General features: G+C 46.6%; 9 protein-coding genes across 9 annotated transcripts; 7 read left to right on the forward strand and 2 right to left on the reverse strand.

Moving 5' to 3' along the window:
* Positions 1 to 141: 141 nt before the first annotated feature.
* IL334_004967 (uncharacterized protein) lies at positions 142 to 509 on the reverse strand (the record flags this gene model as incomplete). The annotated part of the gene is made up of 3 exons (XM_062936681.1): positions 142 to 293; positions 354 to 411; positions 471 to 509. The coding sequence occupies 3 exons, from the start codon at positions 507 to 509 to the stop codon at positions 142 to 144; spliced, it is 249 nt and encodes an 82-aa protein (XP_062792732.1).
* A 657-nt stretch (positions 510 to 1,166) lies between these two features.
* On the forward strand, positions 1,167 to 4,249 carry IL334_004968 (uncharacterized protein; the record flags this gene model as incomplete). The annotated part of the gene is made up of 4 exons (XM_062936682.1): positions 1,167 to 2,509; positions 2,559 to 2,618; positions 2,671 to 3,087; positions 3,151 to 4,249. The coding sequence occupies 4 exons, from the start codon at positions 1,167 to 1,169 to the stop codon at positions 4,247 to 4,249; spliced, it is 2,919 nt and encodes a 972-aa protein (XP_062792733.1).
* Positions 4,250 to 4,605: 356 nt separating this feature from the next.
* IL334_004969 (uncharacterized protein) lies at positions 4,606 to 7,109 on the forward strand (the record flags this gene model as incomplete). Its single annotated transcript, XM_062936683.1, has 9 exons — positions 4,606 to 4,732; positions 4,792 to 5,057; positions 5,112 to 5,187; positions 5,252 to 5,750; positions 5,803 to 6,363; positions 6,425 to 6,451; positions 6,500 to 6,700; positions 6,767 to 6,803; positions 6,855 to 7,109. 9 exons carry the CDS (start codon positions 4,606 to 4,608, stop codon positions 7,107 to 7,109), a joined length of 2,049 nt encoding a protein of 682 aa, XP_062792734.1.
* A 1,484-nt stretch (positions 7,110 to 8,593) lies between these two features.
* Positions 8,594 to 10,705, reverse strand: IL334_004970 (uncharacterized protein; the record flags this gene model as incomplete). Its single annotated transcript, XM_062936684.1, has 4 exons — positions 8,594 to 8,923; positions 8,976 to 9,865; positions 9,916 to 10,117; positions 10,163 to 10,705. The coding sequence occupies 4 exons, from the start codon at positions 10,703 to 10,705 to the stop codon at positions 8,594 to 8,596; spliced, it is 1,965 nt and encodes a 654-aa protein (XP_062792735.1).
* A 485-nt stretch (positions 10,706 to 11,190) lies between these two features.
* IL334_004971 (uncharacterized protein) lies at positions 11,191 to 14,344 on the forward strand (the record flags this gene model as incomplete). Its single annotated transcript, XM_062936685.1, has 11 exons — positions 11,191 to 11,503; positions 11,555 to 11,594; positions 11,664 to 11,727; positions 11,771 to 11,918; positions 11,977 to 12,007; positions 12,060 to 12,282; positions 12,477 to 12,984; positions 13,136 to 13,540; positions 13,607 to 13,758; positions 14,082 to 14,198; positions 14,243 to 14,344. The coding sequence occupies 11 exons, from the start codon at positions 11,191 to 11,193 to the stop codon at positions 14,342 to 14,344; spliced, it is 2,103 nt and encodes a 700-aa protein (XP_062792736.1).
* Positions 14,345 to 15,993: 1,649 nt separating this feature from the next.
* IL334_004972 (uncharacterized protein) lies at positions 15,994 to 16,958 on the forward strand (the record flags this gene model as incomplete). The annotated part of the gene is made up of 2 exons (XM_062936686.1): positions 15,994 to 16,174; positions 16,222 to 16,958. The coding sequence occupies 2 exons, from the start codon at positions 15,994 to 15,996 to the stop codon at positions 16,956 to 16,958; spliced, it is 918 nt and encodes a 305-aa protein (XP_062792737.1).
* Positions 16,959 to 17,212: 254 nt separating this feature from the next.
* On the forward strand, positions 17,213 to 18,495 carry IL334_004973 (uncharacterized protein; the record flags this gene model as incomplete). The annotated part of the gene is made up of 5 exons (XM_062936687.1): positions 17,213 to 17,255; positions 17,345 to 17,478; positions 17,732 to 17,850; positions 17,938 to 18,074; positions 18,131 to 18,495. The coding sequence occupies 5 exons, from the start codon at positions 17,213 to 17,215 to the stop codon at positions 18,493 to 18,495; spliced, it is 798 nt and encodes a 265-aa protein (XP_062792738.1).
* Positions 18,496 to 20,451: 1,956 nt separating this feature from the next.
* Positions 20,452 to 21,057, forward strand: IL334_004974 (uncharacterized protein; the record flags this gene model as incomplete). The annotated part of the gene is made up of 3 exons (XM_062936688.1): positions 20,452 to 20,548; positions 20,615 to 20,809; positions 21,020 to 21,057. The coding sequence occupies 3 exons, from the start codon at positions 20,452 to 20,454 to the stop codon at positions 21,055 to 21,057; spliced, it is 330 nt and encodes a 109-aa protein (XP_062792739.1).
* A 59-nt stretch (positions 21,058 to 21,116) lies between these two features.
* IL334_004975 (uncharacterized protein) lies at positions 21,117 to 21,995 on the forward strand (the record flags this gene model as incomplete). The annotated part of the gene is made up of 4 exons (XM_062936689.1): positions 21,117 to 21,160; positions 21,217 to 21,311; positions 21,424 to 21,714; positions 21,970 to 21,995. The coding sequence occupies 4 exons, from the start codon at positions 21,117 to 21,119 to the stop codon at positions 21,993 to 21,995; spliced, it is 456 nt and encodes a 151-aa protein (XP_062792740.1).
* Positions 21,996 to 21,997: the final 2 nt, after the last annotated feature.

Genomic DNA, 21,997 nt, shown 5'->3' on the forward strand with positions numbered 1-21,997 from the left:
GAAATATGGGAATACACGAAATAATGCATTTGATTGCCTAAATCCACTTTTGCGATCATCCAGAAACGCTTGCAATCGATCGCACTTCGAGATGATATCGTGTCCTCGTTGCATGTCAGTACATATGATTCCTTACTGCTATCACCGAGATTGTGTTGATTCAGTTTGTTTCGCTTCGCGATCTAACGTTTGCACTTCCCATGGTACACCTCCCACTTGACCAAGCCTCTCTTGAGCAATTCGCGAATCGGTAATGTTTCGCGGTATTTTACGTTGTTCTTCACCCAGCATAGCTATGGTTATATCATTCATGAGCGCTCAATCCCATGGCGTTCGAGACATGTTCAACTCACTCCTCCTGTACAAGATGACGGTCGTTACTACAAGAAGTGGGAAGGAAACAATAATGGTCTGTAACAGGATAAATGATTAGCTGAAGGCCAATCGTGTACTGAACAAAATTGACATACTCGCAGCCTTTTGGCATTTGGATTCATAGGCGCTGACATATCGTCCTCCAATTAGCGGATCCGACGCTGTGTGCTCCGCTTTTGGCTAAAGTATGCATGGACTGAAAGGTAGAAATCGTCACGACTTTCACGAGGTTGGATTCACGTTCAAAACGATTTTCATTTTCACGGCAAAGAATCTCAACCGAAACGCATCATTACGTAATATCACTGTACAGTGATGATATTAGAGGAATTGTTCCTTCCGCTCTTCTCTGAAAGATACCTCTGATTGCATCTAATCATCATCAACAATCTCATTCTCTTTCCCACTGTCATTCTCATATACCCCACATAGCTCTCATCATTCCTTTTCTTGGATTCACTAACCACGTCTGGTCGACTAGCTGGCGGAGCTCAAGCATTCAACGCCTTGAATATCCATCCAACTCTTCTTGTATCTTCACTAGCTCGGAGGTGGATTTCGCTCAGGCTGCCTTGATTTAAACTGCTCTATTTAAAAAGAAAAGAGGATTATATGTGATCTTGTGAGCAAATCTTCCGAATTTCTGTCCTTTCAGATGAATTTTCTTTCGCCGGCAGCTGACCAGCCTGTATCTGTCTCGTAGGATCACAAAAGATCTGATCTAATTAGTTTAAACCGGACAAGTGGATGAAACTTGCAACAGTACTGTTTTTGTCAAAAGCCTCTACACAATGAGTCACTTCCCTCCATTTCCTCCTAGCCAATCTGGTCGGTATTCACCGAGGCGAGCATACGGCGACCGACCACCTTTTCCACCACCAATGCCGCCTATACCTCCTCGAGATTTCCAACCTTACCCATATCCCTCGTCTGCACCTCCACCACCACCGTCAGCATATCGACCTTACGACAATTATCCCCCTGAACCTTCTCGACCGCCATATCCACCGTACCAACAGCCTCGTGGTCCTTATGACGACCACTATGATCCATACCAACCAGCCGTGAATACTTATAATCCTGTTCCTCCGCCAATGCGCATACCTCCCCCTGGATATCCCTCGACATCTTCTATCGACGTTTCCCGACGACCAACAAGACCACCTTCTCCCCCTCCTCGTCGTTCAGGACCTTCTTATCCTCGATCAGATCTGAAGCCTTCCATCGGTCCTCAAGATCTCACGCTCTTAACTCATCCTACAACTGTCAATATCGGCGGTTTCACTGCTGCCGTACATTCTCTTCCTCCTTCACATTTACCAATCACCAAATTCGTTTCTCTCAACCGAGATGACGCCATCCATTTGCACCATCAACTGTGCTCTTCCCGTACATCTGTCTGGTATGCCGATGGATCAAGCAGAGCTGGAGAAGCTTGGTGTGCCGCTGTGGAGTGGAAAGTCAACTCGAATTTGTCTGGAAGTAAGATGAGAGGTTTCATTTTAGAAGGGGACGCTTTGGAATCAGAATTTGGTGGTATATATAAAGCTGCAGAAGGATTTAAGGAGCTTCTGCAACAATCACTCAAAGATGGTATTCCTATTTCTCATGAGCTTACGGTCTTCTGCGATTCTCAAGCGGCTATAATAGGGATTGACACTTCTGCAAGGACGGAGGCTATCAAATTTGACCAGCTTTGGAGGGAAATCTGCTCAGAATATTTACACGCTCATATGACATTGGTGTGGATTCCCAAGGATAGTGGAGTCGAAGGTCATACGCTTGCGGACAAGATCGCCACTGTTGGTGCGAGTAACTCTTACCTCAAACGCAGGAAGGAACGGACATTATCCGATTTGTATATGCGTCCGGGTGGTGGAGATCCTGAACCTTCAGCTAGTACTCAACCTGGCCCGTGGCAAAAAGGTGATTCTGACCCGTCTAGGCACAAGTTGCCTTTTGATCGACCCAAGCCTAAGCCAGTGTCTCCAGTCATCATATCGAACGATCTGGATCCGAGTAGCGCAAACGATCTCAAACTTGACTTGGGAACTGCAAGTCAGCCAGCGCCTGATCCAGTGGACGGTGAGGACGAAGGAATCCAACCTCGTGAAGGAGCGATATTTGTCACTCAGTGAGTATTTCCTTCTTATTTAAGTCACCCGATTGCTAATAGACTGAAGCTTCCCGCACGACGCATCAGCAAAGGATATCGGCATTCTGTTCGCACAATATGGAGAAATGTAAGGGAAATCTCCATCTGCTCTGAAACTCGCATACTGATGTAATATATAGTCTTGCTGTCGATATATTCCACATCTCCCCGTCTCTTCCTCGTTATGCCAACGTAACATACAATGATCCCGCTTCAGGTGTTGCGGCCATCAACGACTTGCATCGAAAGCTCATCGACCTGGAAACTCCTTTCGCTCAGGTCAATCAAGACGATCTCGTATTGTGGAGAAATTGGGGAGGCCAGTTGACTGTAGTCCTTCACGAACCTCCTCGCATCGTCCCAGCGGCGGTCGAGGCAGACTTCCCAGACCTACCAGACTGGGCTCGGGGAGATAGAGATGCGCACAAAAATGAAGAAGAGGAGACTATGGAGGTGGAAGGTCAAATCAAGGAGGAAAGAAGCCCGAGTCCTAATGATGTGGGTAAGAAGAGGGATAGGGAATTACGAGCTGGCAATGAAGGATCTGCAGGGGAAGCGTAAGTCTTCGCATCATTGCACTGATGATCAATATACTAAGACGAGAAATTATCATTTTATAGCATTAGATCACCTTCTCTCAAACGTTTCCGACGGTCGTCTGGGAATGATGAGTCTATTTCCCAGAAGAGTATTTCAAGTACAAATGGGTTGGAAGTTGCCGAAGCTATCTCTATCGCTGACTTGGCTCACGAAATTCCCGCTGTGTCATTGACGAATTCCACAGACAATAACATGCTTGCTGACTCACAATCTCTTCAAGCATCTGGTTCAAGTATCATAGCTTCTCCAGCCGCCGCTGCCCATCGTGATGCACCACCAGCGGTGGTCATGCCACCATTCCCTCTCACCTACAAGCCAGATGAAAGAGCCAAAACATTGACGCCTCACAATCTCACCACTCCCTTACCCATTCCGAACGGGAACTACTCTACTCATCCCACTTTGCCCCAAGGCAGTATTTTACCACCTACACCTGTGATTGCCGAACAACCAGATACCTTGAATAATGTCACGTCAAGATCTCCGAGACAATTGACTCCACAATCCACAACATCCAACTCTTCCAAACCCACTATCACCAATTCAGCCTCGGAAGCTCAAGAGCACCCCATCAAAGTCAGCGCCAAGGCTCTTCGTGCGCATATTAATTTGGTTCAGAACTCACTTTTGAAACATGATGTTAACAACTGGATCGCTCATACTTGTCTTATCTCTCACGATATTGATCATGCTCGGCGTGCTCTTCAGGCGGATCTATACGCTACCGATGAATGTTTCATTTCCGGTCGCGATTTGGAGCGTCTTCTTGCGACTAGGGGATTTACTGCCAACAGAGTTGACACCTTTATCACCAAAGTCCTGAAAGTACTCGATGGAATAGCTGCCGCCGAAGAACCGGAATCTGACAAGTCTGACTCTGAAGAAGATATTGAAAGACTACAAGCCGAATTGACAGATGTTCTTGCTCCGTTCCCTAATGAGACTAAGGAGTTGATGGCTAGTGCTGCCAAGGTATTGGAATATCTCATGAGAGGAAAAGAGTTGCAAGAGAAGAAAAGGCTCGAAGTGGAAAGACGCGTGAAAGTTCTGGAAGGGATGGTCAAAGTTGGTGAAGTGGTAGGAGGCGTTGTGAGGTATTTATTGACTGAAGACAAATAATCGCTTAGTGCCGCGGGATTGACGTATTATCTTGATGATTCGCTCCAACTCATATATATATATATATGTAGACCTCAAGTCCTTGTTGACGATCTGATATGTTACTCTTGATCGTGCTCATGCTACCTGATACGGATGTACTGTTCGTCTGTTAAGCTATATCAGGATGGTTGAGTCAACCGGATTTGACGCACAGACCCCCTGGGGTGATCACCTTCCTCGAGCATATACGTTTTGGTCACCTTTTATCTTTTCTTTCATCACTTCCTTCCTCCTTTATCTTTCGTCTCTTTCTCCATCACGTTCAAAGCCGACGAGAACACTAGTCTACTTATATTGTGATACTAAGGAGCTGCATGAGTTTCACCAAACCTGTCTCGCTGTGGGCTGGCACTCCAGCTCCGTCTTCGCCTCCCGCTATGAAGGAGGAACTTTCGCCACCCAACAAGGAAGTGCTATCGAAGATCCCGAGGTCGAATTCTGGTAGGTTCTGAATTCCACTCTCTTTTCCCCCTTGACGTAGCTAATGACCATTGTTGCAGGAGCGGTCATTGGTGACTTACTTCACGATCATCAAAAAATAGGTGTCTCCCGACTCTTGTTCATGGAGAATGACTATCGTTCATTGTATGAAGCGATGGTCAGGCATAACCCTTCACTCGGAGCTCGTCGATTTCTCGATCTCTCAGCCTTCAGTCATATGTGGGAAGATGAGGGGCACGGGATCTGGAGCAGCAGATTCACCGAATTTGCGGAACCGGAAAACACGAGACCCCTTCAAGGAAAAGGAATGATCCTAGCTGATGACGTGAGCTCATGCTGACTCGAAAGTTATTTCTGTCACGCTGATTATAAGCATCAGATGGGTACTGGAAAATCACTGACTATTCTTGCTCTTATTGAAGCATCTCTGGTCGCTGCAAACGCGTGGATGTTCTGTGGGTGATGGTGTACTCGATTTTACTATCAAGCTACATGTTCTGATCCATTTCTGTTTCCTAGCTCCTGAATCCGACCCCGAAGAGCCTACGTATCGACTTCCCAAACAATACCTCATGGATAACATCTACATAGATGCTCCACCCAAAACAAACCCCTCTATCTCTGAGCCTAGACATAAATTTTGGGATTCAAATGGCCATCTCCTTGATGAACGATCTTCTACTTTTCAAACGCCTTCGGGACTTCGCAAATGCGGCGCGACTCTTATCGTCTGCCCAAAGTCTGTGATCGAAGTATGGATCGACCACCTCGACAATCACTGGCTTGGGAACAAAGGTTGGAGTACTTTGCAAGGGAGTCAGCATAAAATGGACTTTCAGAATCGTCCTCTTTTGGTTCACAACCACTTTGAAGTCCCAAAACATCGAGATATGACCTCTCTAAAGAAGGCGTCCATCATCCTTACCACTTATGAAGCTCTTGCCACTGATATTCGAAAGGGCGACGAGGGGACATTTCATCGTTTGATCTTCTATCGAGTAGTTCTGGATGAAGGGCAGTGAGTGGATATGCTGATGACAAAGAGGATAAGAGGTTGATGATGTTCGCAGTCGAATCAGGAACACGGCTACGCAAATATTCCAGTCTGTCGAATCGTTGCACAAACGTCACATCCACGTTCTCACAGGCACTCCGATCCAGAATCATCTTTCCGATCTGCATGCTTACGCCCGTCTATTCGAGCTTCCATGTGGCCTATCAGAGCCGGAGGTTCTCGAGGAATACTGTATCAATCCGGCGATCAGAAAACTTCCGTGTGCAGATGCTGCCAATCTCCGAGCCTGGGGAGATATCTTTGCCTTGCGACGACTCAAAAAGGATCTGGAGTATATTCCGTTACCCCTCAAAACGATCAAGATGTTCTGGCTCAGAAACAGAATGTTGAAAGAGCAGTTCAAAGGGGTAGAAGATCGGGTCGTAAGACCTTGGCATGACGAGGTTTCTGGCGATCAACCAAGCAAGAGGATCAGAGGAACAGAGTGGCTTTCGGAATTCAACAAAAATAAAGGTAGACAACAGGTATATAAGCCACTTACAAGTAAAGGTTCCATCAAGATGAGATGGTTTGACTTCTTCCTTGACACTCAAGAGCATGGGAAAATCGTAGTCTTGTGAGTTGGAATACAGCAAAGAAAACAGGCAAAGAAGAGGAGCTAATATTCGGGAGGATAGCCATCACTGGAAGTATACGTTTAGAGAGTAAGCGATTTCATGACTTGTGAATACGGGCTAACCAAGGTGTCTCAGAGCCAAAGCCAAGCTCAAAAATGCTGGATACCAAATCCACGAACTACAAAGTACTCTTACGACTAAGGAGAGGATCGAGACCACTAAAGGATTCAACGATATGGAACAAGGCAAGATTTGTCTTTTGACGTCAATCATGGTTGGTGGCGAGGGGTTGTCAATGATCGGGGCTACTGCATGTGTGTTCCTTGATCTCATGTGGTAAGGACAGCATCCCATGTTCGTAATATAGCAAGACACTGACAACTGAGTAACTTCTCTTTGTAGGAATCCCGCCTGGCATGAACAATCGATGAATCGGTTGGTAAGTATAGAAAGGAGGTTATTTGCTAGAGCTGATGAATGAGAATTACAGCACCGTCAAGGTCAGACCAGCCCTGTGACAGTGTACATCCCGGTGATTCAGAAGACTTATGAGAATGCAATATGGGTTCGACAGCAGGCGAAACGGGGGTTCTCTCAACTGCTCTTTCCTGATGATCCTCCAGGCGAAATCGCGTTGTCTGAATTTCCGACAGAACTACTTCAATGGTTAAGAGATCATGCAGATATCCCTGGTGAAGATGACGAGTATGCAGAACCTGACGAGGATGAGGGAGATAGTGATTAAGCCCAGGTTTCACGATGTGTGCTCTCAGCTGCAACGGGTGCTACGATATATCCCGATTTATCAAAGATACTTACCAAATAACCTATCTGTACGATATTTGTATAAAGATGTAACACAGTGAACTTATAATGATCGTTGTCAGGTGAAATGATGGGTCTGTACGTTATGCTGTATTGACAGATAGACTCAATCAGTAGCGACTCGAACGGTATCCGTGACTATTCACTTGCCTACTTACCTCTCTTTCTTTCTCTTTTCTGCTTTTTTTCTTTCTTGACTTCATCCTTTTCTGCACCCTCTCCTTCCTCTTGTTAAAACTGTCCTGGTCGCGAAGACGGAAAAGAACTTCCTAACAACAGACAACATAATCCTGAACTCAGACGGATATGGCTGAATCAACCAGCATTCCGAGGTTCAATACAGTTACGTGAAACTTGATCCACAAATCTCAAACTAACGAAACGAACACTTTATTTAGGTGGATACTGTGATGGGACAAACGAGCGAAGGCGAATATCCTCGAGAAAAGGTATGCGAAGTACAAAGTAATATTATAGAACTCAAGATATACATTTCTTAAGAAGAAGTTCTAACTATTCGAAGTAGGACTTTGACTTTTATATCTGATATTTCTACAATGCTACATACTTTACTATTTGCTTCCAAACGCAGTAAGACATTCCTGATCATACGGTTAAGCCAATGTCTAAGACAAAGTAAAGCATAGTTCTAACTTATCCAATGTACGCATGTAGAAGGTGTCAGGATCCGAATTATTCATGTACGGATCGGATCATGACAAAACAGCATCGTCAAACTCAGAAATGGTTTGCATATGTTTATTTCCAATAACAAGAGTCTGCTTCGAGGAGCGCATCTTCAAGCTTCACATGACAGAACAAGGCCTACTACATCGGGGATGTCCTTAAGATCCAATTGTAAACCAGATTCAGTCGGGATTCTTACCCGAAGTGAAAGGATGGCTCAAATATCTGAAATACCTTCCTGCAATCAGAAAACCCTACGGATTGTGGGAAGAAGAGGATGAGGATGCATTTGGAACTAAAGAGTCTGACGAAGACAGTTCCGAGGAAGGGGGACTTGAGGGCACAGAGAATGTGCAGAAGAAGATGACGACGATTCTGGTGAAGCTGAGTATGAAGACGAAGTTTAAAATGATCAGGAGAATGGACCTTTCACAGTAGAAGTGGATAACTGTTCGACATCTTTATGATCCGTCACGTAGCTCCAAATTATTTTAAATACATACCTTATAGGCATGCATACCGTGACGTTACGCGCTCGCTTCAACGATTCGTTTTGACGATATACAGCTCACATAACGTCATATCATCACAAACAAACTATATACTAAATGTGCTATACTGAACGTGCTATACTGAAATGCTTATGCTACGGAAAACGGTCATGCTAATGGTATACGGATTATAACTTACATAGAGATACGTGGGGATCGTCAACACCTACTCAAAATCGTCTTCTTCACTCTGGTCCCCATACTCGTCGGAGCCGTTGTAGATTCTAAAGGTCTGTCCTATCTCCTCACTCTCTTCACTTGGACTTCTGGTCTCAGCTTCACTTGCTGAAGTATCGTCAATACCTCTTTCTGATGCCATGTCAACGTTGCACTTGTGACATTCCGCATATTTGTCGTGTAGGTCGGTGCAGGGGGGATATTGTAGTACGATCGTTGATCGATGAAGTGGTCGTTGCAGGGTGTAGAGGAGTTTATCGAGTTCTTCAAAGTTTTCATCATTCATGGCAAATCGACGATGTTTTTTGGACGCAATGTGCTGTTTAATGTCGTTAATATGGTACTAAGCGGAAGAGAGTAGAAGGACTCACGACGGAGAGATCCGTGTATCGCACTCGACAATTTTCGCAATAACCCGCAGCAGTATCTTGTTCTCTACCTTTCAGACCCATATCCACTTTCTCTCGATTTTTCATTCTCGCCTGAACACTAACAGGATTCTCATTGACCGGTTCTCTAGCTTGTTGTAACATTTTGACAAGCTGCTCTTGAGTCAAGAACGTTTTAGGTGGCTGGGTCTGTCCCATGCTTGCTCGACGTTCAGGTATATTCGAGGAAAATGTGGAATCGGAATCTTGTCGCTTGGCAGCGGCGAGGCGAGCGTTGCCTTTGAGTACTTGCACGCGTTTAGACATTTGCATGATCGCTCTGTCTTTGTTAGCTCCAAGTCCGTTGAAGCCACCAAAGACAGGTGTCCCGGCGGTTGAAGTCGAAGCGATGGTGGATGTTAATACAACACTATTACCAGATGCGTTGTGATATGGTTGAGCTTCGGGAAGTTTAGGTGTTGATGGAAAAGCTCGAAGGGATGTGGAGCGTTTAAGATCGTGAGGAGGTTGTTCTCCTTGGTATGATTGCCTGTCAACGTAGAGTCGCCAGGCTCTTTCTCTAATCCTCTCTATGGGGATGATGCTTTGCATAGAAGAGGAGACACGTAAAAATCCATCGTAAAGGGTAGGCCATTCTGGACCGTCTTGCTGACTATACGAATACTCTTTGACCATGATTGTTCGATGCTTTGATGTGGCGTCTTCGACCAGCAGGTACTTGTTCCCGGGTTTGAAGTAGTAATAATCAGGTCGCGGCGCCGAGAAATCACGTTCACGTGTGCCGTTTATTTTCTCATCGTGAAGAAGAGTGGATAGGGAGTCTTTGGTGGCGTTTTCGATGGGAGAAATGCGAGAAAGTATATCGGCGAGTTCTGGGACGTGATTGTTAGTATCTGGTCATACTATGTAACGGATGACCCACTTTTCACCGTCCACACTTTAATGTTCATGGCCTCGGCTTTCTGAGCGAGGTCAGTGACGCCAGTTCCATCAAGGAAAGGGTTTTTCAAAGGGTCACGGTTGGAGTCGCGACGAGAAGGAGCGATGGGTTTTGGTTTTTGAGGTGAGCTAGCACCTTTGACAATGAGATGAGTCACACGAGTGGAGAAGAATTGGTCGATTTTCTGAAGCAGATATCAGTAGAAAGTCAAACAAGATATATAACTCACTGCTCCCATTCTCATCACTCGGTTGCGCATATGCTTTGCACCTTCCTCTGCCCCGATTTCAAAGTGGAATACCAAAGTTGGAAATACCTTTATCCATTTTGCCCTCCATTTTTCCTCCTCTGCTTTGGCATTTTTCAATGCAGACTCGTCAAGTTTTGCACGTTTGGGATTTCCCAATGTGATACTGATCGTCTCTCGAGGGCGTTTGCTGGAGAGGAATAATGAGTTGACAGGGCGGGATGTGGAGGACGTGTTATTGAGTTTATTGTCAGATGCAAATACATCGGGAGTAGCTGACGGTCGAGGAATGAGGGTCGACGGTCGAGATTTATTGGCAGTGTTGGTGTTGATTGACGCGAGTACCTCTCGGTTCGATGCTTTGGGTGTATTGGATTCCATACCCTTTTTCCAAGAATTGAACACGTCAAATTGTTGATTCTGGGTTACTGTCCCTCGGTGCTTCTGTACGTCTGATTTCGACGACAAGGCGAATGCGTTCGACGCGATGTGATGGGAAGACGTCGAGGGGACGGGAAGAGCCATGGCGAACAGAGGGTTATGTGGGTCCAACTCTCCTCGGGAATGAGCGACGATAGACATCTCCCGAGGAATAGAGGGTATTGTCAAGGTGGTGAGGAAAGTGTCGGGAGGTGTCGATGATGTATGTATTGAGTGAACAGATAGGGGATATAACAGGAAACATTGACAAGTTGAACGAGGTGAAGTGTCCCATCAATTGGGTTGACTTTTGTGACAAACTAGGAGAGGCGCGTAGAAGTCCCACGTGGTGGAAATGAAATCGATATATACTGTAATATGGCACGAAAGGTGATTTCTTTTCTATGTATATAATCGATGAGTCACGTGACAGATGCATGCCATCGCCGACCATAGAGAACCGAAGGAAAAGTTGGGACAGATGTAAACTGACAAAAGACAATCGGTAGGATCTCAATGAGAATGATATCGAACGTTCACGGGCATATGAACAAGAAGGAAGCCCCATACCCGCCCTCTTCCGTGTCACTATGGCTTGGCTGTCTCGCCTTCCCGTCGTTCCTTTTCGACTCATCTCATATCAACGGGCGGCGTCAGGTTCTTGTGCATATCAAAGTCGTCATGTGACTACCGCTTCGTCAGAGAAGAAAAAGGCTTATTCACATACTCTGCTCCTGCCGAAGACGGATTTCCCTTTGAAGCATAAGGACGTTGTGGCAGCTGAGAAAAGGTACAGAAGTAAGACAGCAGATGAGCTGTACAAGGAGCAGGCGAAGCGGAAAGAAAACCCTCTATTCGTGCTGCATGATGGCCCTCCTTACGCCAATGGGCACCTACATATGGGTGAATGACTTTTGTACAAGGAATATAAGGTCGTGCTGACAGGACAACTAGGTCACGCGTTGAACAAGGTGCTCAAGGATATCATAAATCGGTACAACCTCATCAGGGGGAAGAGAGTACAGTGAGCTATAACTGGCTAGGATTGGGTTGACTTATTTAGCTATGTGCCTGGTTGGGACTGTCACGGATTACCGATTGAGCAAAAAGCGCTGGCTGCGATAGGGGTGAGCTCTCTCCTGCACATTACATCCACTGAGATCAATCCAGAAATCGCACACATCATTGGAACCCACGCAAGTGCGCGAAGAAGCGAGAAAAGTAGCATTAGAAGCGATAGATATACAGAAAACAGAGATGAAAGCTTTGGGTGTGATGGCGGACTGGGATGGTGAAAATGGGACATATAGGACTTTAGGTGAGTCTAGCGTATATGAATAGAGCTGATGATAGATCACGACTTTGAGATACGGCAGCTGAAATTATTCAAGACGATGGTGGAGAGAGGTGAGTTCGGTTGAGAGTTCGTAACTGATAAATCAGGCTACATCACCCATAGACTTCGTCCGACATATTATTCTCCGTCTTCTCGTACGGCTCTTGCGGAGGCGGAACTGAGCTACAAAGATGGCCACAAGTCGAGGTCTGTTTACGTTGGGTTCCCTGTGGATCAGGGCGATATGTCCGAGGGTCTTCGTGAGGTGTATGAGCGAGATGTAGGGCGAGGGCAATTGGAGCTGGCCGTCTGGACGACGACGCCGTGGACATTGCCAGCTAATATGGTGAGTGGCCAGAAAGAGTACTCGGCTGATACTCAGGGGGTCGCTGTGCATAATAAAATGGAGTATGTAGTAGTTGAATCGGGTACACGGACATTGGTGATTGGTCAGGATCGTCTTGAACCTATGAAAGAAGTACTCGGAAACTTGAAGGTGATAGGGCGGCTGCAAGGTGAGTCAGGACACCATCGCAACAGCTGATAGTGACAGGCTCTGAATTGGTCGGAACCCGATATACACACCTATTCCACCCTGCTTCTTCATCACGGCCCAGACCCGTCGTCTTCGCAGCAAACCATGTTACAGCGCAGGCTGGTACAGGGCTGGTCCACTCGGCACCTGCTCATGGATATGAGGATTACGAAGCTTTCATTGCCGCGGGAATTCTACCTGAAGAGCTGCGGTGTCCAGTTGATGATGACGGGTGTTTCACCATGGACTTGGTGAGCTGGGCTAAAGGTGATTCCGCTGCGTCATTGGTCGGTCAACAGGTGTTAGGCAAAGGTACAGACACTGTGATTGAGTTGTTGCGCAAGAATAGTGTACTGCTCGCCGAACAACAAATCGAACATCGATATCCTTACGACTGGAAATCGAAGAAGCCCATAATAGTTCGAGCCACACCACAATGGTTTGCAGATGTCGAAGGGGTGAAGACAGGGGCGGTACATGCATTAGAGAGTGTTCATTTTCATCCGGCACAATGTGAGTTGAAAACTCTGGAAATGCGCTTACATTTCAGCACGGAAACGGTTAGAGTCCTTTGTTACGTCGCGGTCAGAATGGTGTATATCACGACAACGGAGTTGGGGAGTTCCGATCCCAGTGTTATTTGGACATGACGGGCCAATAACAGATAGCGTAACGCTGGAACATATCATTGCGGTGCTGGATCGTGAAGGGATAGATCATTGGTGGAAGGGCCCCATAGAAGATTTCGTACCCGCTGGAGGTACAGCGATCACACGAGGATATGATACTCTTGATGTTTGGTTTGATAGCGGTTCTTCGTGGACTATGTTGGAAGAGCGGTCTGGACCCGTCGCGGATGTCTATTTGGAAGGATCAGATCAACATCGAGGATGGTTCCAGTCGTCGCTTCTCACTAAGCTTATCTCCTCGCCTGAAGCCACAGCGCCTTATGGCACGGTTATAACCCACGGATTCGTGATGGATGAGCAGGGCGATAAGATGAGCAAGTCAGCAGGGAATGGGCTGTCGCCAATGGAGATTATACACGGTTCAAAGGTGAGTACGAAGTGTAGGTGCTTAGCTGAGATATAGCAATTCACGGCTCGTGGTGCGGATATTCTGCGACTATGGGCAGCATCTGTGGATTACACCAACGATGTGGCCATTGGACCGTCGTCAATATCCAACGCGACAGAGGCAATGCGGAAATTACGGAACTCTATGCGGTATCTGCTTGCCAATACTGGGGCGGATGTGCCATCACTCGGTGAAGTGACTCTGCGACCGGTGAGTGAGGACAAAAGGATTGAGCTGATATCCAGGTCGATCGGTATATTTTGCATGAGCTGTGTCAATTGGAGCAGGATACGCAGGAGGCGTATGATACGCTTGTATTCAACAAAGGTACGTGAGGAATGTGAAGCGTTACTAACCTGAATATAGTTGTATCCGCTGCAACTACATTTGCCTCCTCCACATTATCTGCGTTCTATTTCGACGTAATCAAAGACACCATGTACTGTGATCCTATAGATAGTTCGGCTAGACGGGCAGTTGTCGCTGTCTTACATCATGTAGGTTAATCATCAGTGTTACGCGCTAATGTTTAGACTCTCCACCGGATGACCCGAATTTTAGCTCCAATCGCTCCGCATTTCGCGGAAGAACTTTATGAGCATATGGGCGGCAAAGAGGCTTCAGTATTTTTGGTACCTTGGACTGCGGAAGTGAGTCGAGTTTGACATTTGGTGAAAGGCTGATGACGTCTTAGGATGTATGGTCGGACCCGACTATCAAAGCGGAGATGAGTCGGGTCTTGTCAATCCGAGCTGAAGTGCAGCAGCTCGTGGAGAAGGCTCGCGCCGAGAAGTGAGTAATCAGGTTGTAAATAAAGCTGATCTCGCTTAGGCGCTTGAAAAGCGCGAGTCAGGCGGCAGTCTACGTCGAGTCGATCTCTGAGCGTACGTCTCATTGCGGAAGGGATGATGACTAACACATGTAGCAGTGGATCTCCAACCGGCATCATTGGGTGTTTCTTCGGTGATTTGGGGACCGTGTCCGGGGGATGTTGATTGGAAATATTCGACAGTGGTGGATTCGGTGGCTATCACTCTTGTCCCGGCAAGGAAACAACAATGTCCCCGATGTTGGCTGTATACATCGGAAAGACATCAGACGTTGTGTAGGCGTTGTCAGAAGGTAGTATAAGTGAACAGGTAGATAAACACGTTGGCCTTGTCAATGAGATGCAGAAGTGACGTACATGTGTTTATGTATCTCAGATCGCACAACAGAACTCTCACTTCCTCAGAGCCATGTTGCCTTTCCCGAGAAGCGATGAAGATCTGCGTTGTTCCAGGGAGGTATGATAAGCTCACGGGAAAAGAGAAGCTTAATCAAGTAAGATGAGGGCACAGAAGAAGCCAAAACTTGTCCTCTCCCCCGGGAATTCTTTTCCCCTACTTTCCTTAATTTCGACATCTTTAGCCCAGCTCAGGCAGAATCCACTTACTGACATCACTTTGTCAAATAGAATAAGCGACAGGTTTTGCTGGTATCATCCCTGTGCCCTGATTGAGCGTTACGTTGTTAAATCATATCCATGTCTGGAATTGTGAGATCGGCTCGCATAGGATGCGGGTAGTGGCAATATTAGCAGAATTCCGCAAAGAAAACAAAAAAGCTAATTTATCTTCTCCGTCGCGTTTTTGCACTTTTCAGGGAACAAGATTCATTCCCCCATCATCATGCTTACGTTCGACAGATGTCCCCCCGGCATCGTTCGGCATGAGCAGTGTTCTATCTTTCTTTGCTTGTTCCGTACCTGTTTGCTGGAATCTCCGAGTATAAAACATTTGATGACTAATATATAGATGGTCAGAATATCTTTTCATCTTTCTCAGGTTTGCGTGAGAATGATGCCCAGCACTCCCACCCCAAGATGACGAGAACCAGTCAGTTTTGCAATGATAGCGATTTTTCACTGTTTATCTGTTGCATACCAATCACATCATCATCCAATATCCAATTCCCCATATCCATTATCCGATAGTGTGCGTACGTATATAGGTAGAGGTTCAACGGGATCGACACAGAAAAGCTTGGCTCCATCCTCCGTGGTAAGAGAAGAATACAATAAAGTAAAATCAAAACTATACCAGCGACTGAATACAGAAAAACATCCTTGCTTTTATGTAAAAGACCCTTGACGCCACCTGTGCTAGTCCCTTCACAACACAAGATCAATTGAACCCCACCATCGATCTTCCGGTCTCCCCGATATCCTAATTGGGTATATTTAGGTAAACTTGTGCTGCTCGCAAGAAAAAAAAACAAAAAAGACAAAAATCGTCAAATACCTTTCCCATTCAGGAACTTGATCGAGACTGATTCCAGATCACTGGTGCAACATACAGACCCATCCTTCTATCTTTCAACACGTCGTCGATACACCCATCTTCCCTTGCGATCGCGTTTCTGCTGGTAGAGCTGCAGTGTGGCATGAGTTCTGAAGATATAACCATGTCAGGGGTCACTCGTGTAATCTCGCGACACGAGTCGCCCTCTTCCATCAACAAGAGGCGACCTTCCTCACCATCTTCCCGTTCATCTTCGCAATCACCTCGACATTCGGACACCTTGTCACCAGAAACAAGCTATAATTCGCATGACTACCCAACAAAGGGTCACGGAACCACATCTGGTACGTATATCTGCTATTGCGAGAACACTGACTGACAATGATAACAGTACGTCGACGCGAAGCGAACCGTTTGGCGGCTCAACGGTTCAGGAGTAGGAAGAAAGGTTATCAAGACAGCTTGGAGGAAAGGATAAGGGTATTGGAAACGGAGAAGGATGTTCTGATTCGACAGATGGATGACAGCCATGGATCTAAACCGAAACACCGCTCCTCCAGCGTTCGTCAGGCCAGCGTCGACGATTGGACTACAGCCTCGCGTAAACCCAAATCCACGTCTTCACAGCGATCACCATCGCCTGCCCCTCTCGACGCAGATGTTCGTATCGCTGCCCTTGAATCTGCCAATAGACGATTACAAGATGATCTTCGCAGACTCACAGACGAGAATGAACAGCTACGCGACGAGGCGAGACGGTGGAAAAGTTGGAAAGAAGATGGCGTTCATTCTCGTTATGGCATCGACGAAGATTTGAATTCCATATTGATTTCGCCGAGAAAACAACTTCGACCTAACCTACCACCTCTCGAACGGCCGGTGGCATATCCTACCCCTTCCTCGTCTTCCTACGGGTCAAACACTTATAGCGCTCCGCTCGGTCAGCTCGAAAGCAATGAGTCTTTCTCCAGGTCGACCGAAGTCACACATAATATTCAGTTGCCCTCCCTTCGATTACCGCCAATCCGAGTTGCAATGTCCCCTGGGGGACAAACGCTCCCTTCTCCTACCTTCACCCCTCGGTTTAACGGGCCCGTCCTCGATCGACCACCGCAAACGAATCGTTAGCATGTCTTATAATATTCCAACGGGATACTGTAGCAATGTATCAATGGTGGTATACCAGTATTTTAGGCACCGTCTTGATCATTTTCTGAGTGTTTTTTTTTTTTCGAGTATCTGTTGTTACATATGGGATATGCATTGAGATGTTTTCTGCGTGCCTAGTGCGGTTCGAACAAAACCGCGCCATAACCGGAGAACCAAAAACATACTTTCACGGTTGTTCATTGTACATTTGTCCTGTACACCTCTTGTGCGCGATGGACCTAGCTGCAAAGGAGAATGATCAACGAGCGAGTCGATGTAAGTGTGTTTCTACTGTGCATTGCTTACGTCTACAGGGGTCAAGGGGATAAAGGTCGGTGAGGGAACTTTTGCAAATGTTTATAAAGGCGTCGAGAAGGGCACCGGGAGGAAGATTGCTATTAAGAAGATTAAAGTCGGGGAGATGAAGGATGGATTGGATATGACAGCGTTGAGGGAAGTAAAGTTTTTGCAAGAGCTTCACCATCCAAATATTATAGGGGTGAGTGGTCATATGAATGATGTGGGACTGACATTCAGCTACTCGACGTTTTCTCGGTGAAGCAAAATATCAACCTGGTTTTAGAGTTTCTCGACACTGATCTCGAAGCGGTCATTCGCGACAAGGCTTTAATCTTTCAAAACGCAGATATCAAATGTTGGATAGCAATGTCATTGAGAGGGCTGGAATATATCCACAGGAACGGCGTGCTGCATAGAGTGAGTATTATCGAAGATGCATCGCTGACGTGTAGGATTTGAAACCGAACAACTTACTCATCGCCGCGAACGGAGAGCTGAAAATTGCGGATTTTGGTTTGGCAAGGGAATTTGGCGACGCTGGAAGTAAGATGACATGTCAGGTTATTACTAGGTGAGTCTTTCGTGATGACGTACAGCTGATAACTTAGATGGTATCGACCCCCGGAATTGCTCTTCGGCTCTCGCTTCTATTCCACAGCCGTGGACATGTGGTCTATCGGCACCATCTTCGTCGAGTTGATACTTCGTGTGCCGTTCCTCGCTGGAGAGACAGATATAGACCAGCTCAAGAAGACGTTTCATGCAATGGGTACGCCGACGGAGCAGGAGTGGCCGGTGAGTGATCGAGTAGTCGAGCGGTGCTAACTCGCAGGGACATACAAAACTTCCAGATTTTCATGATGTGGGGTCATACCCTAAGAACCCGTGGTGGAATATGATCTCGTCGATAGGAAAGGAAGGACAGGATTTGGTTAGAGAGTTGTTGAAATACGATCCGCTTAGTCGAACATCTGCGAAACAGGTGAGTAGCTTGTTACGAAGTCTCGCTAATTTACAGGCCCTACACCACCGGTTCTTCTCCTCATATCCTAAACCGACTCCACCTGTATCCCTGCCAAAACCCCTTGCTGAACTTCGACCGCGTGCTCTCGCTCCCGACGAAACTGAAGGGAAGCCTACTCTCGGTGGAATGAAGCGAAAAGCAGAGTCGCCCGATATCACGCGTAATGTCGCTCGTAAACTTGTATTCGCTTAGCTGTTTTATGTATCCATGTGTCTCTCGCCAAATACTCGATGCTCAGCGTTGTCCGATGGTCCGGCACAGAGTACGATTTTCAAGGACACATCAAGCGTGGCTGGATACAAGATGTCACCTCTTCTACTCTTCACAACGAACGAACTGGACCTACGTAACATGATCACGCTTACCAGATTTTTAGAACGCAGAACAGAATCATTCATCATTACAATTTACCAATAGCTACAGAACGATGTCAATGTAAATCTCTTCATTTCAACCAAAGTAAGTGAGCAACAAGAACTATCTCTCCAGCTTTGATTCCTGATCGCAGTTCCTTCGATAAGCATAACCTCGACAACGATGGCAAGCCCACCGCGACACTAGTCGTCGAGGAGATGGAAGACATTCCGCATTTATTCCATGCGTTAAAGAAAATCAGGGAAGAAAGAAGCGAAAAAGGAGAAACAGGAGAGACAGGGAGAAAAAGGAGACAGACAAGACACAGGCGAGAGAAATACCGACCATTGCATGAAGAGTGAGATTTGATGATGGTTTACACTCATCGGCTGTTGTTAAGCGAGTCGCCAACCATCCATCGTACCCCCTTTGTACGAGACCATCAACTACCTGTGTTGACCAGCTGTTTTGCAAGACTTTATCAGAATCTTTCCCCTAGCCCTCTGAGGTACGGCTGACAATAGCTGATGCTACCTTTCCGATTGATCTCTTGATCCGGCAAGATAACCAACAGTTTCTACTTCAAACCTTCCGCCATGTTGCTTTCCACTCTGTTATCTCTGGGAGGAGCCTTCTCTCCCTCTTAGCCTCTGGTAGCCAGCTCTGTTGAGGCTTCTTTGAGCGGCTCTTGTTCTGCTGATTGAATAACTTATGTTTCTCTTCGTCGGTCCTGACACTCAATGACATTACATCCTTCAAGCTCGAGCCTTTCAACGGCCGTGCTTTATTATCGAGAATTTCCTATTCGTGTTGAGTCGTTTCCACAGGCCTTCATGATCTCATCTTTGTGATAGCTGTCCCACCTACGCCGAAACGGTGTCCCTCGTATTGGCCTTTGAAACTGACTCGATCACGCCTCTGTGTCACTTGAAAGTAACGGAAATCTCTTGTATACGTCCCCTTTCCTCCCATTTCTGTACATGATTTCCACTGATCTCTAGATGATCAGATGTTCACAATACAATGACGTGCTTCCACAAAAACACTATCGCCTTGCCCAGGCTCCAGCAGCACGCCAAACGACATTGATATCGCTAGCTTGCACAGAAATCGATTATTGATTGAGCGAGTAGCTCTGAACTGACACCCACCGAAGATGCGAGGATAGGGGTGGAAGGAACCAAGGGCGGGCGATTGGGAGTGAGGTGGTACTAGGGATGGTGGTTGGTTTTTAAGGTGGAGGCGAGAGGGTAGCCGGAGATATGGACGGCCGACGCTGAGGTGGATATGAGGGTGGTGGTTGAAAATGAGAAGGTGCTCGGGTGGGTGGATACGGTGGTTGAGGTTTATAATGTCTTGTTATTTTGGATGAGCGACTCAATATGCTGCTGTAGTCAAACAAACTTTGCCATGTCTTCCTAACTTGTGTTATTAACTTACGCATCATTATCGGATTGATCGTGCATGACCGAACTAATTCTTCCATTGAAGCTCTCGCCTCTGCTCCTTGATCCGTGATAGTAGTAGAGTGAATTACGCTCAAGCACGCTTCAGGCATGCATTGTGGCTTGCTACACACCAACCTGATACGATCGCGTTGACATATTGAAGACATCACGGGTAGACCTCGCTGAGAGATTGCGTACAATATATAGTCATGCATAGATCTTCGGCCTTCATACTCGGGCAATTTGATCCCGTCACCCACGTCGGCTTGTTTTTCTTCATTAATCTGTTTTCAACAAAACAACTCCCCTTTCTTCTTACAACATAATTCCTGCACCATCCGTTACAATGGCTATATTTAATCGCAAAGCGAAGCACACAGCGCCCAATGGAGATGCCGCTCCTACAGAGACTGAGAAAGTAAAGTGGTCGAAGAGACCAGCTAGTGAGTCAACAACTCGTAAGCGAAGCTGACGCGTAGATACCGCTTTCAAGCAACAACGGCTTAAAGCTTGGCAACCAATCCTCACACCGAAGGCTGTGCTACCAACTCTTTTCATAATCGGTCTGATATTTGCTCCTATCGGAGCGTTAATTGTGTGGGGAAGTGGGAAGGTTACCACGATATCGTTGGATTATACCCAATGTGATGTTGATGCGCCTACAGATGGTACCTTTGCTGCTATGCCAAGTAGTGCTTATGATTGTGAGTCATGGTTGATTGGACTCGCTGACCCTTAGACGCATTCAAATCTGCCTCTTCCGACACGAAGTCATCCCTCGCTACGCCTACTTGGTCCTTCACCAATGACTCGTCGAGGGCCGTAGGTCAAGAAGCGAGATGCGAGATTGAATTCTCTGTTCCATATGATCTTGGTACGTTCTTTCGTGTCGAGCTTGACTGACGAAATTTTAGGTCCCGGTGTATTTCTCTACTACAAGTTGACCAACTAGTGAGTCGCGCACTGTAGTTCACGCTGACCCGTAGCTATCAAAATCACCGACGATATGTCATGAGTCTCGACACCACCCAGCTCAAGGGAGATTACCGTTCTACGTGGGTTTGTGTACTTGGCATGTGCAGAATCCTCTCATTTAGCGTATAATTTACAGGTCACAAATCGATGACGGCGACTGCAAACCAATCACTTCATCTGGAGGAAAGCCATACTACCCTTGTGGTCTAATCGCCAACAGTGTTTTCAACGGTACGTACTAATCACACGCCAAGTGCTGACGGATTTTCCAGACACATTTGGACCTGTCGTCCTTCTAAATTCTCAAAGTGAGCTTTTGGTCCGGGAACATTGCTAACGTAAGACGGCGCGCAAAACGAAACATACGACTTTACTGAGAAAGGGATTGCCTGGGGAGGAATCGCAAAGAACTATGTTGAAACCCCTGACTACCCATCTCCTTCTGACGTTCTTCCGCCTCCCAACTGGGCACGTCGATATCCCAACGGATATGAAAGTTTCCCCAACTTACGTGAGGATGAGCACTTCCAAGTCTGGATGCGGATTGCCGCTTTACCCACTTTCCGGAAACTATGGGCTAGGAACGACAACGATGTGATGACTCAAGGAAGATATCGAGTGAACGCGTATATGAGTGAGTACCAAGCACCGGAGTGTAGCTAAAGTTTAGATTACCCCGTCAAACAATTCTCTGGAACTAAATCCATCGTCATCTCAACTGTCTCTTGGATAGGCGGTAAACAACCATTCCTAGGCTGGGCTTACATCGCTGCGGCTATCCTCTGTGTTGTGCTCGCTCTTGCAGGTCTCATTCGACACCTTGTCAGGCCAAGAAAGCTGGGAGATATGTCACGTAAGTTGTAACCCGTGGTTCCTCGCTGATCTGTAGTGCTATCATGGAACCAACCGCGATGATT

Source organism: Kwoniella shivajii, chromosome 6, assembly GCF_035658355.1.
Source record: "Kwoniella shivajii chromosome 6, complete sequence".
NCBI classification, from domain to species: domain Eukaryota; kingdom Fungi; phylum Basidiomycota; class Tremellomycetes; order Tremellales; family Cryptococcaceae; genus Kwoniella; species Kwoniella shivajii.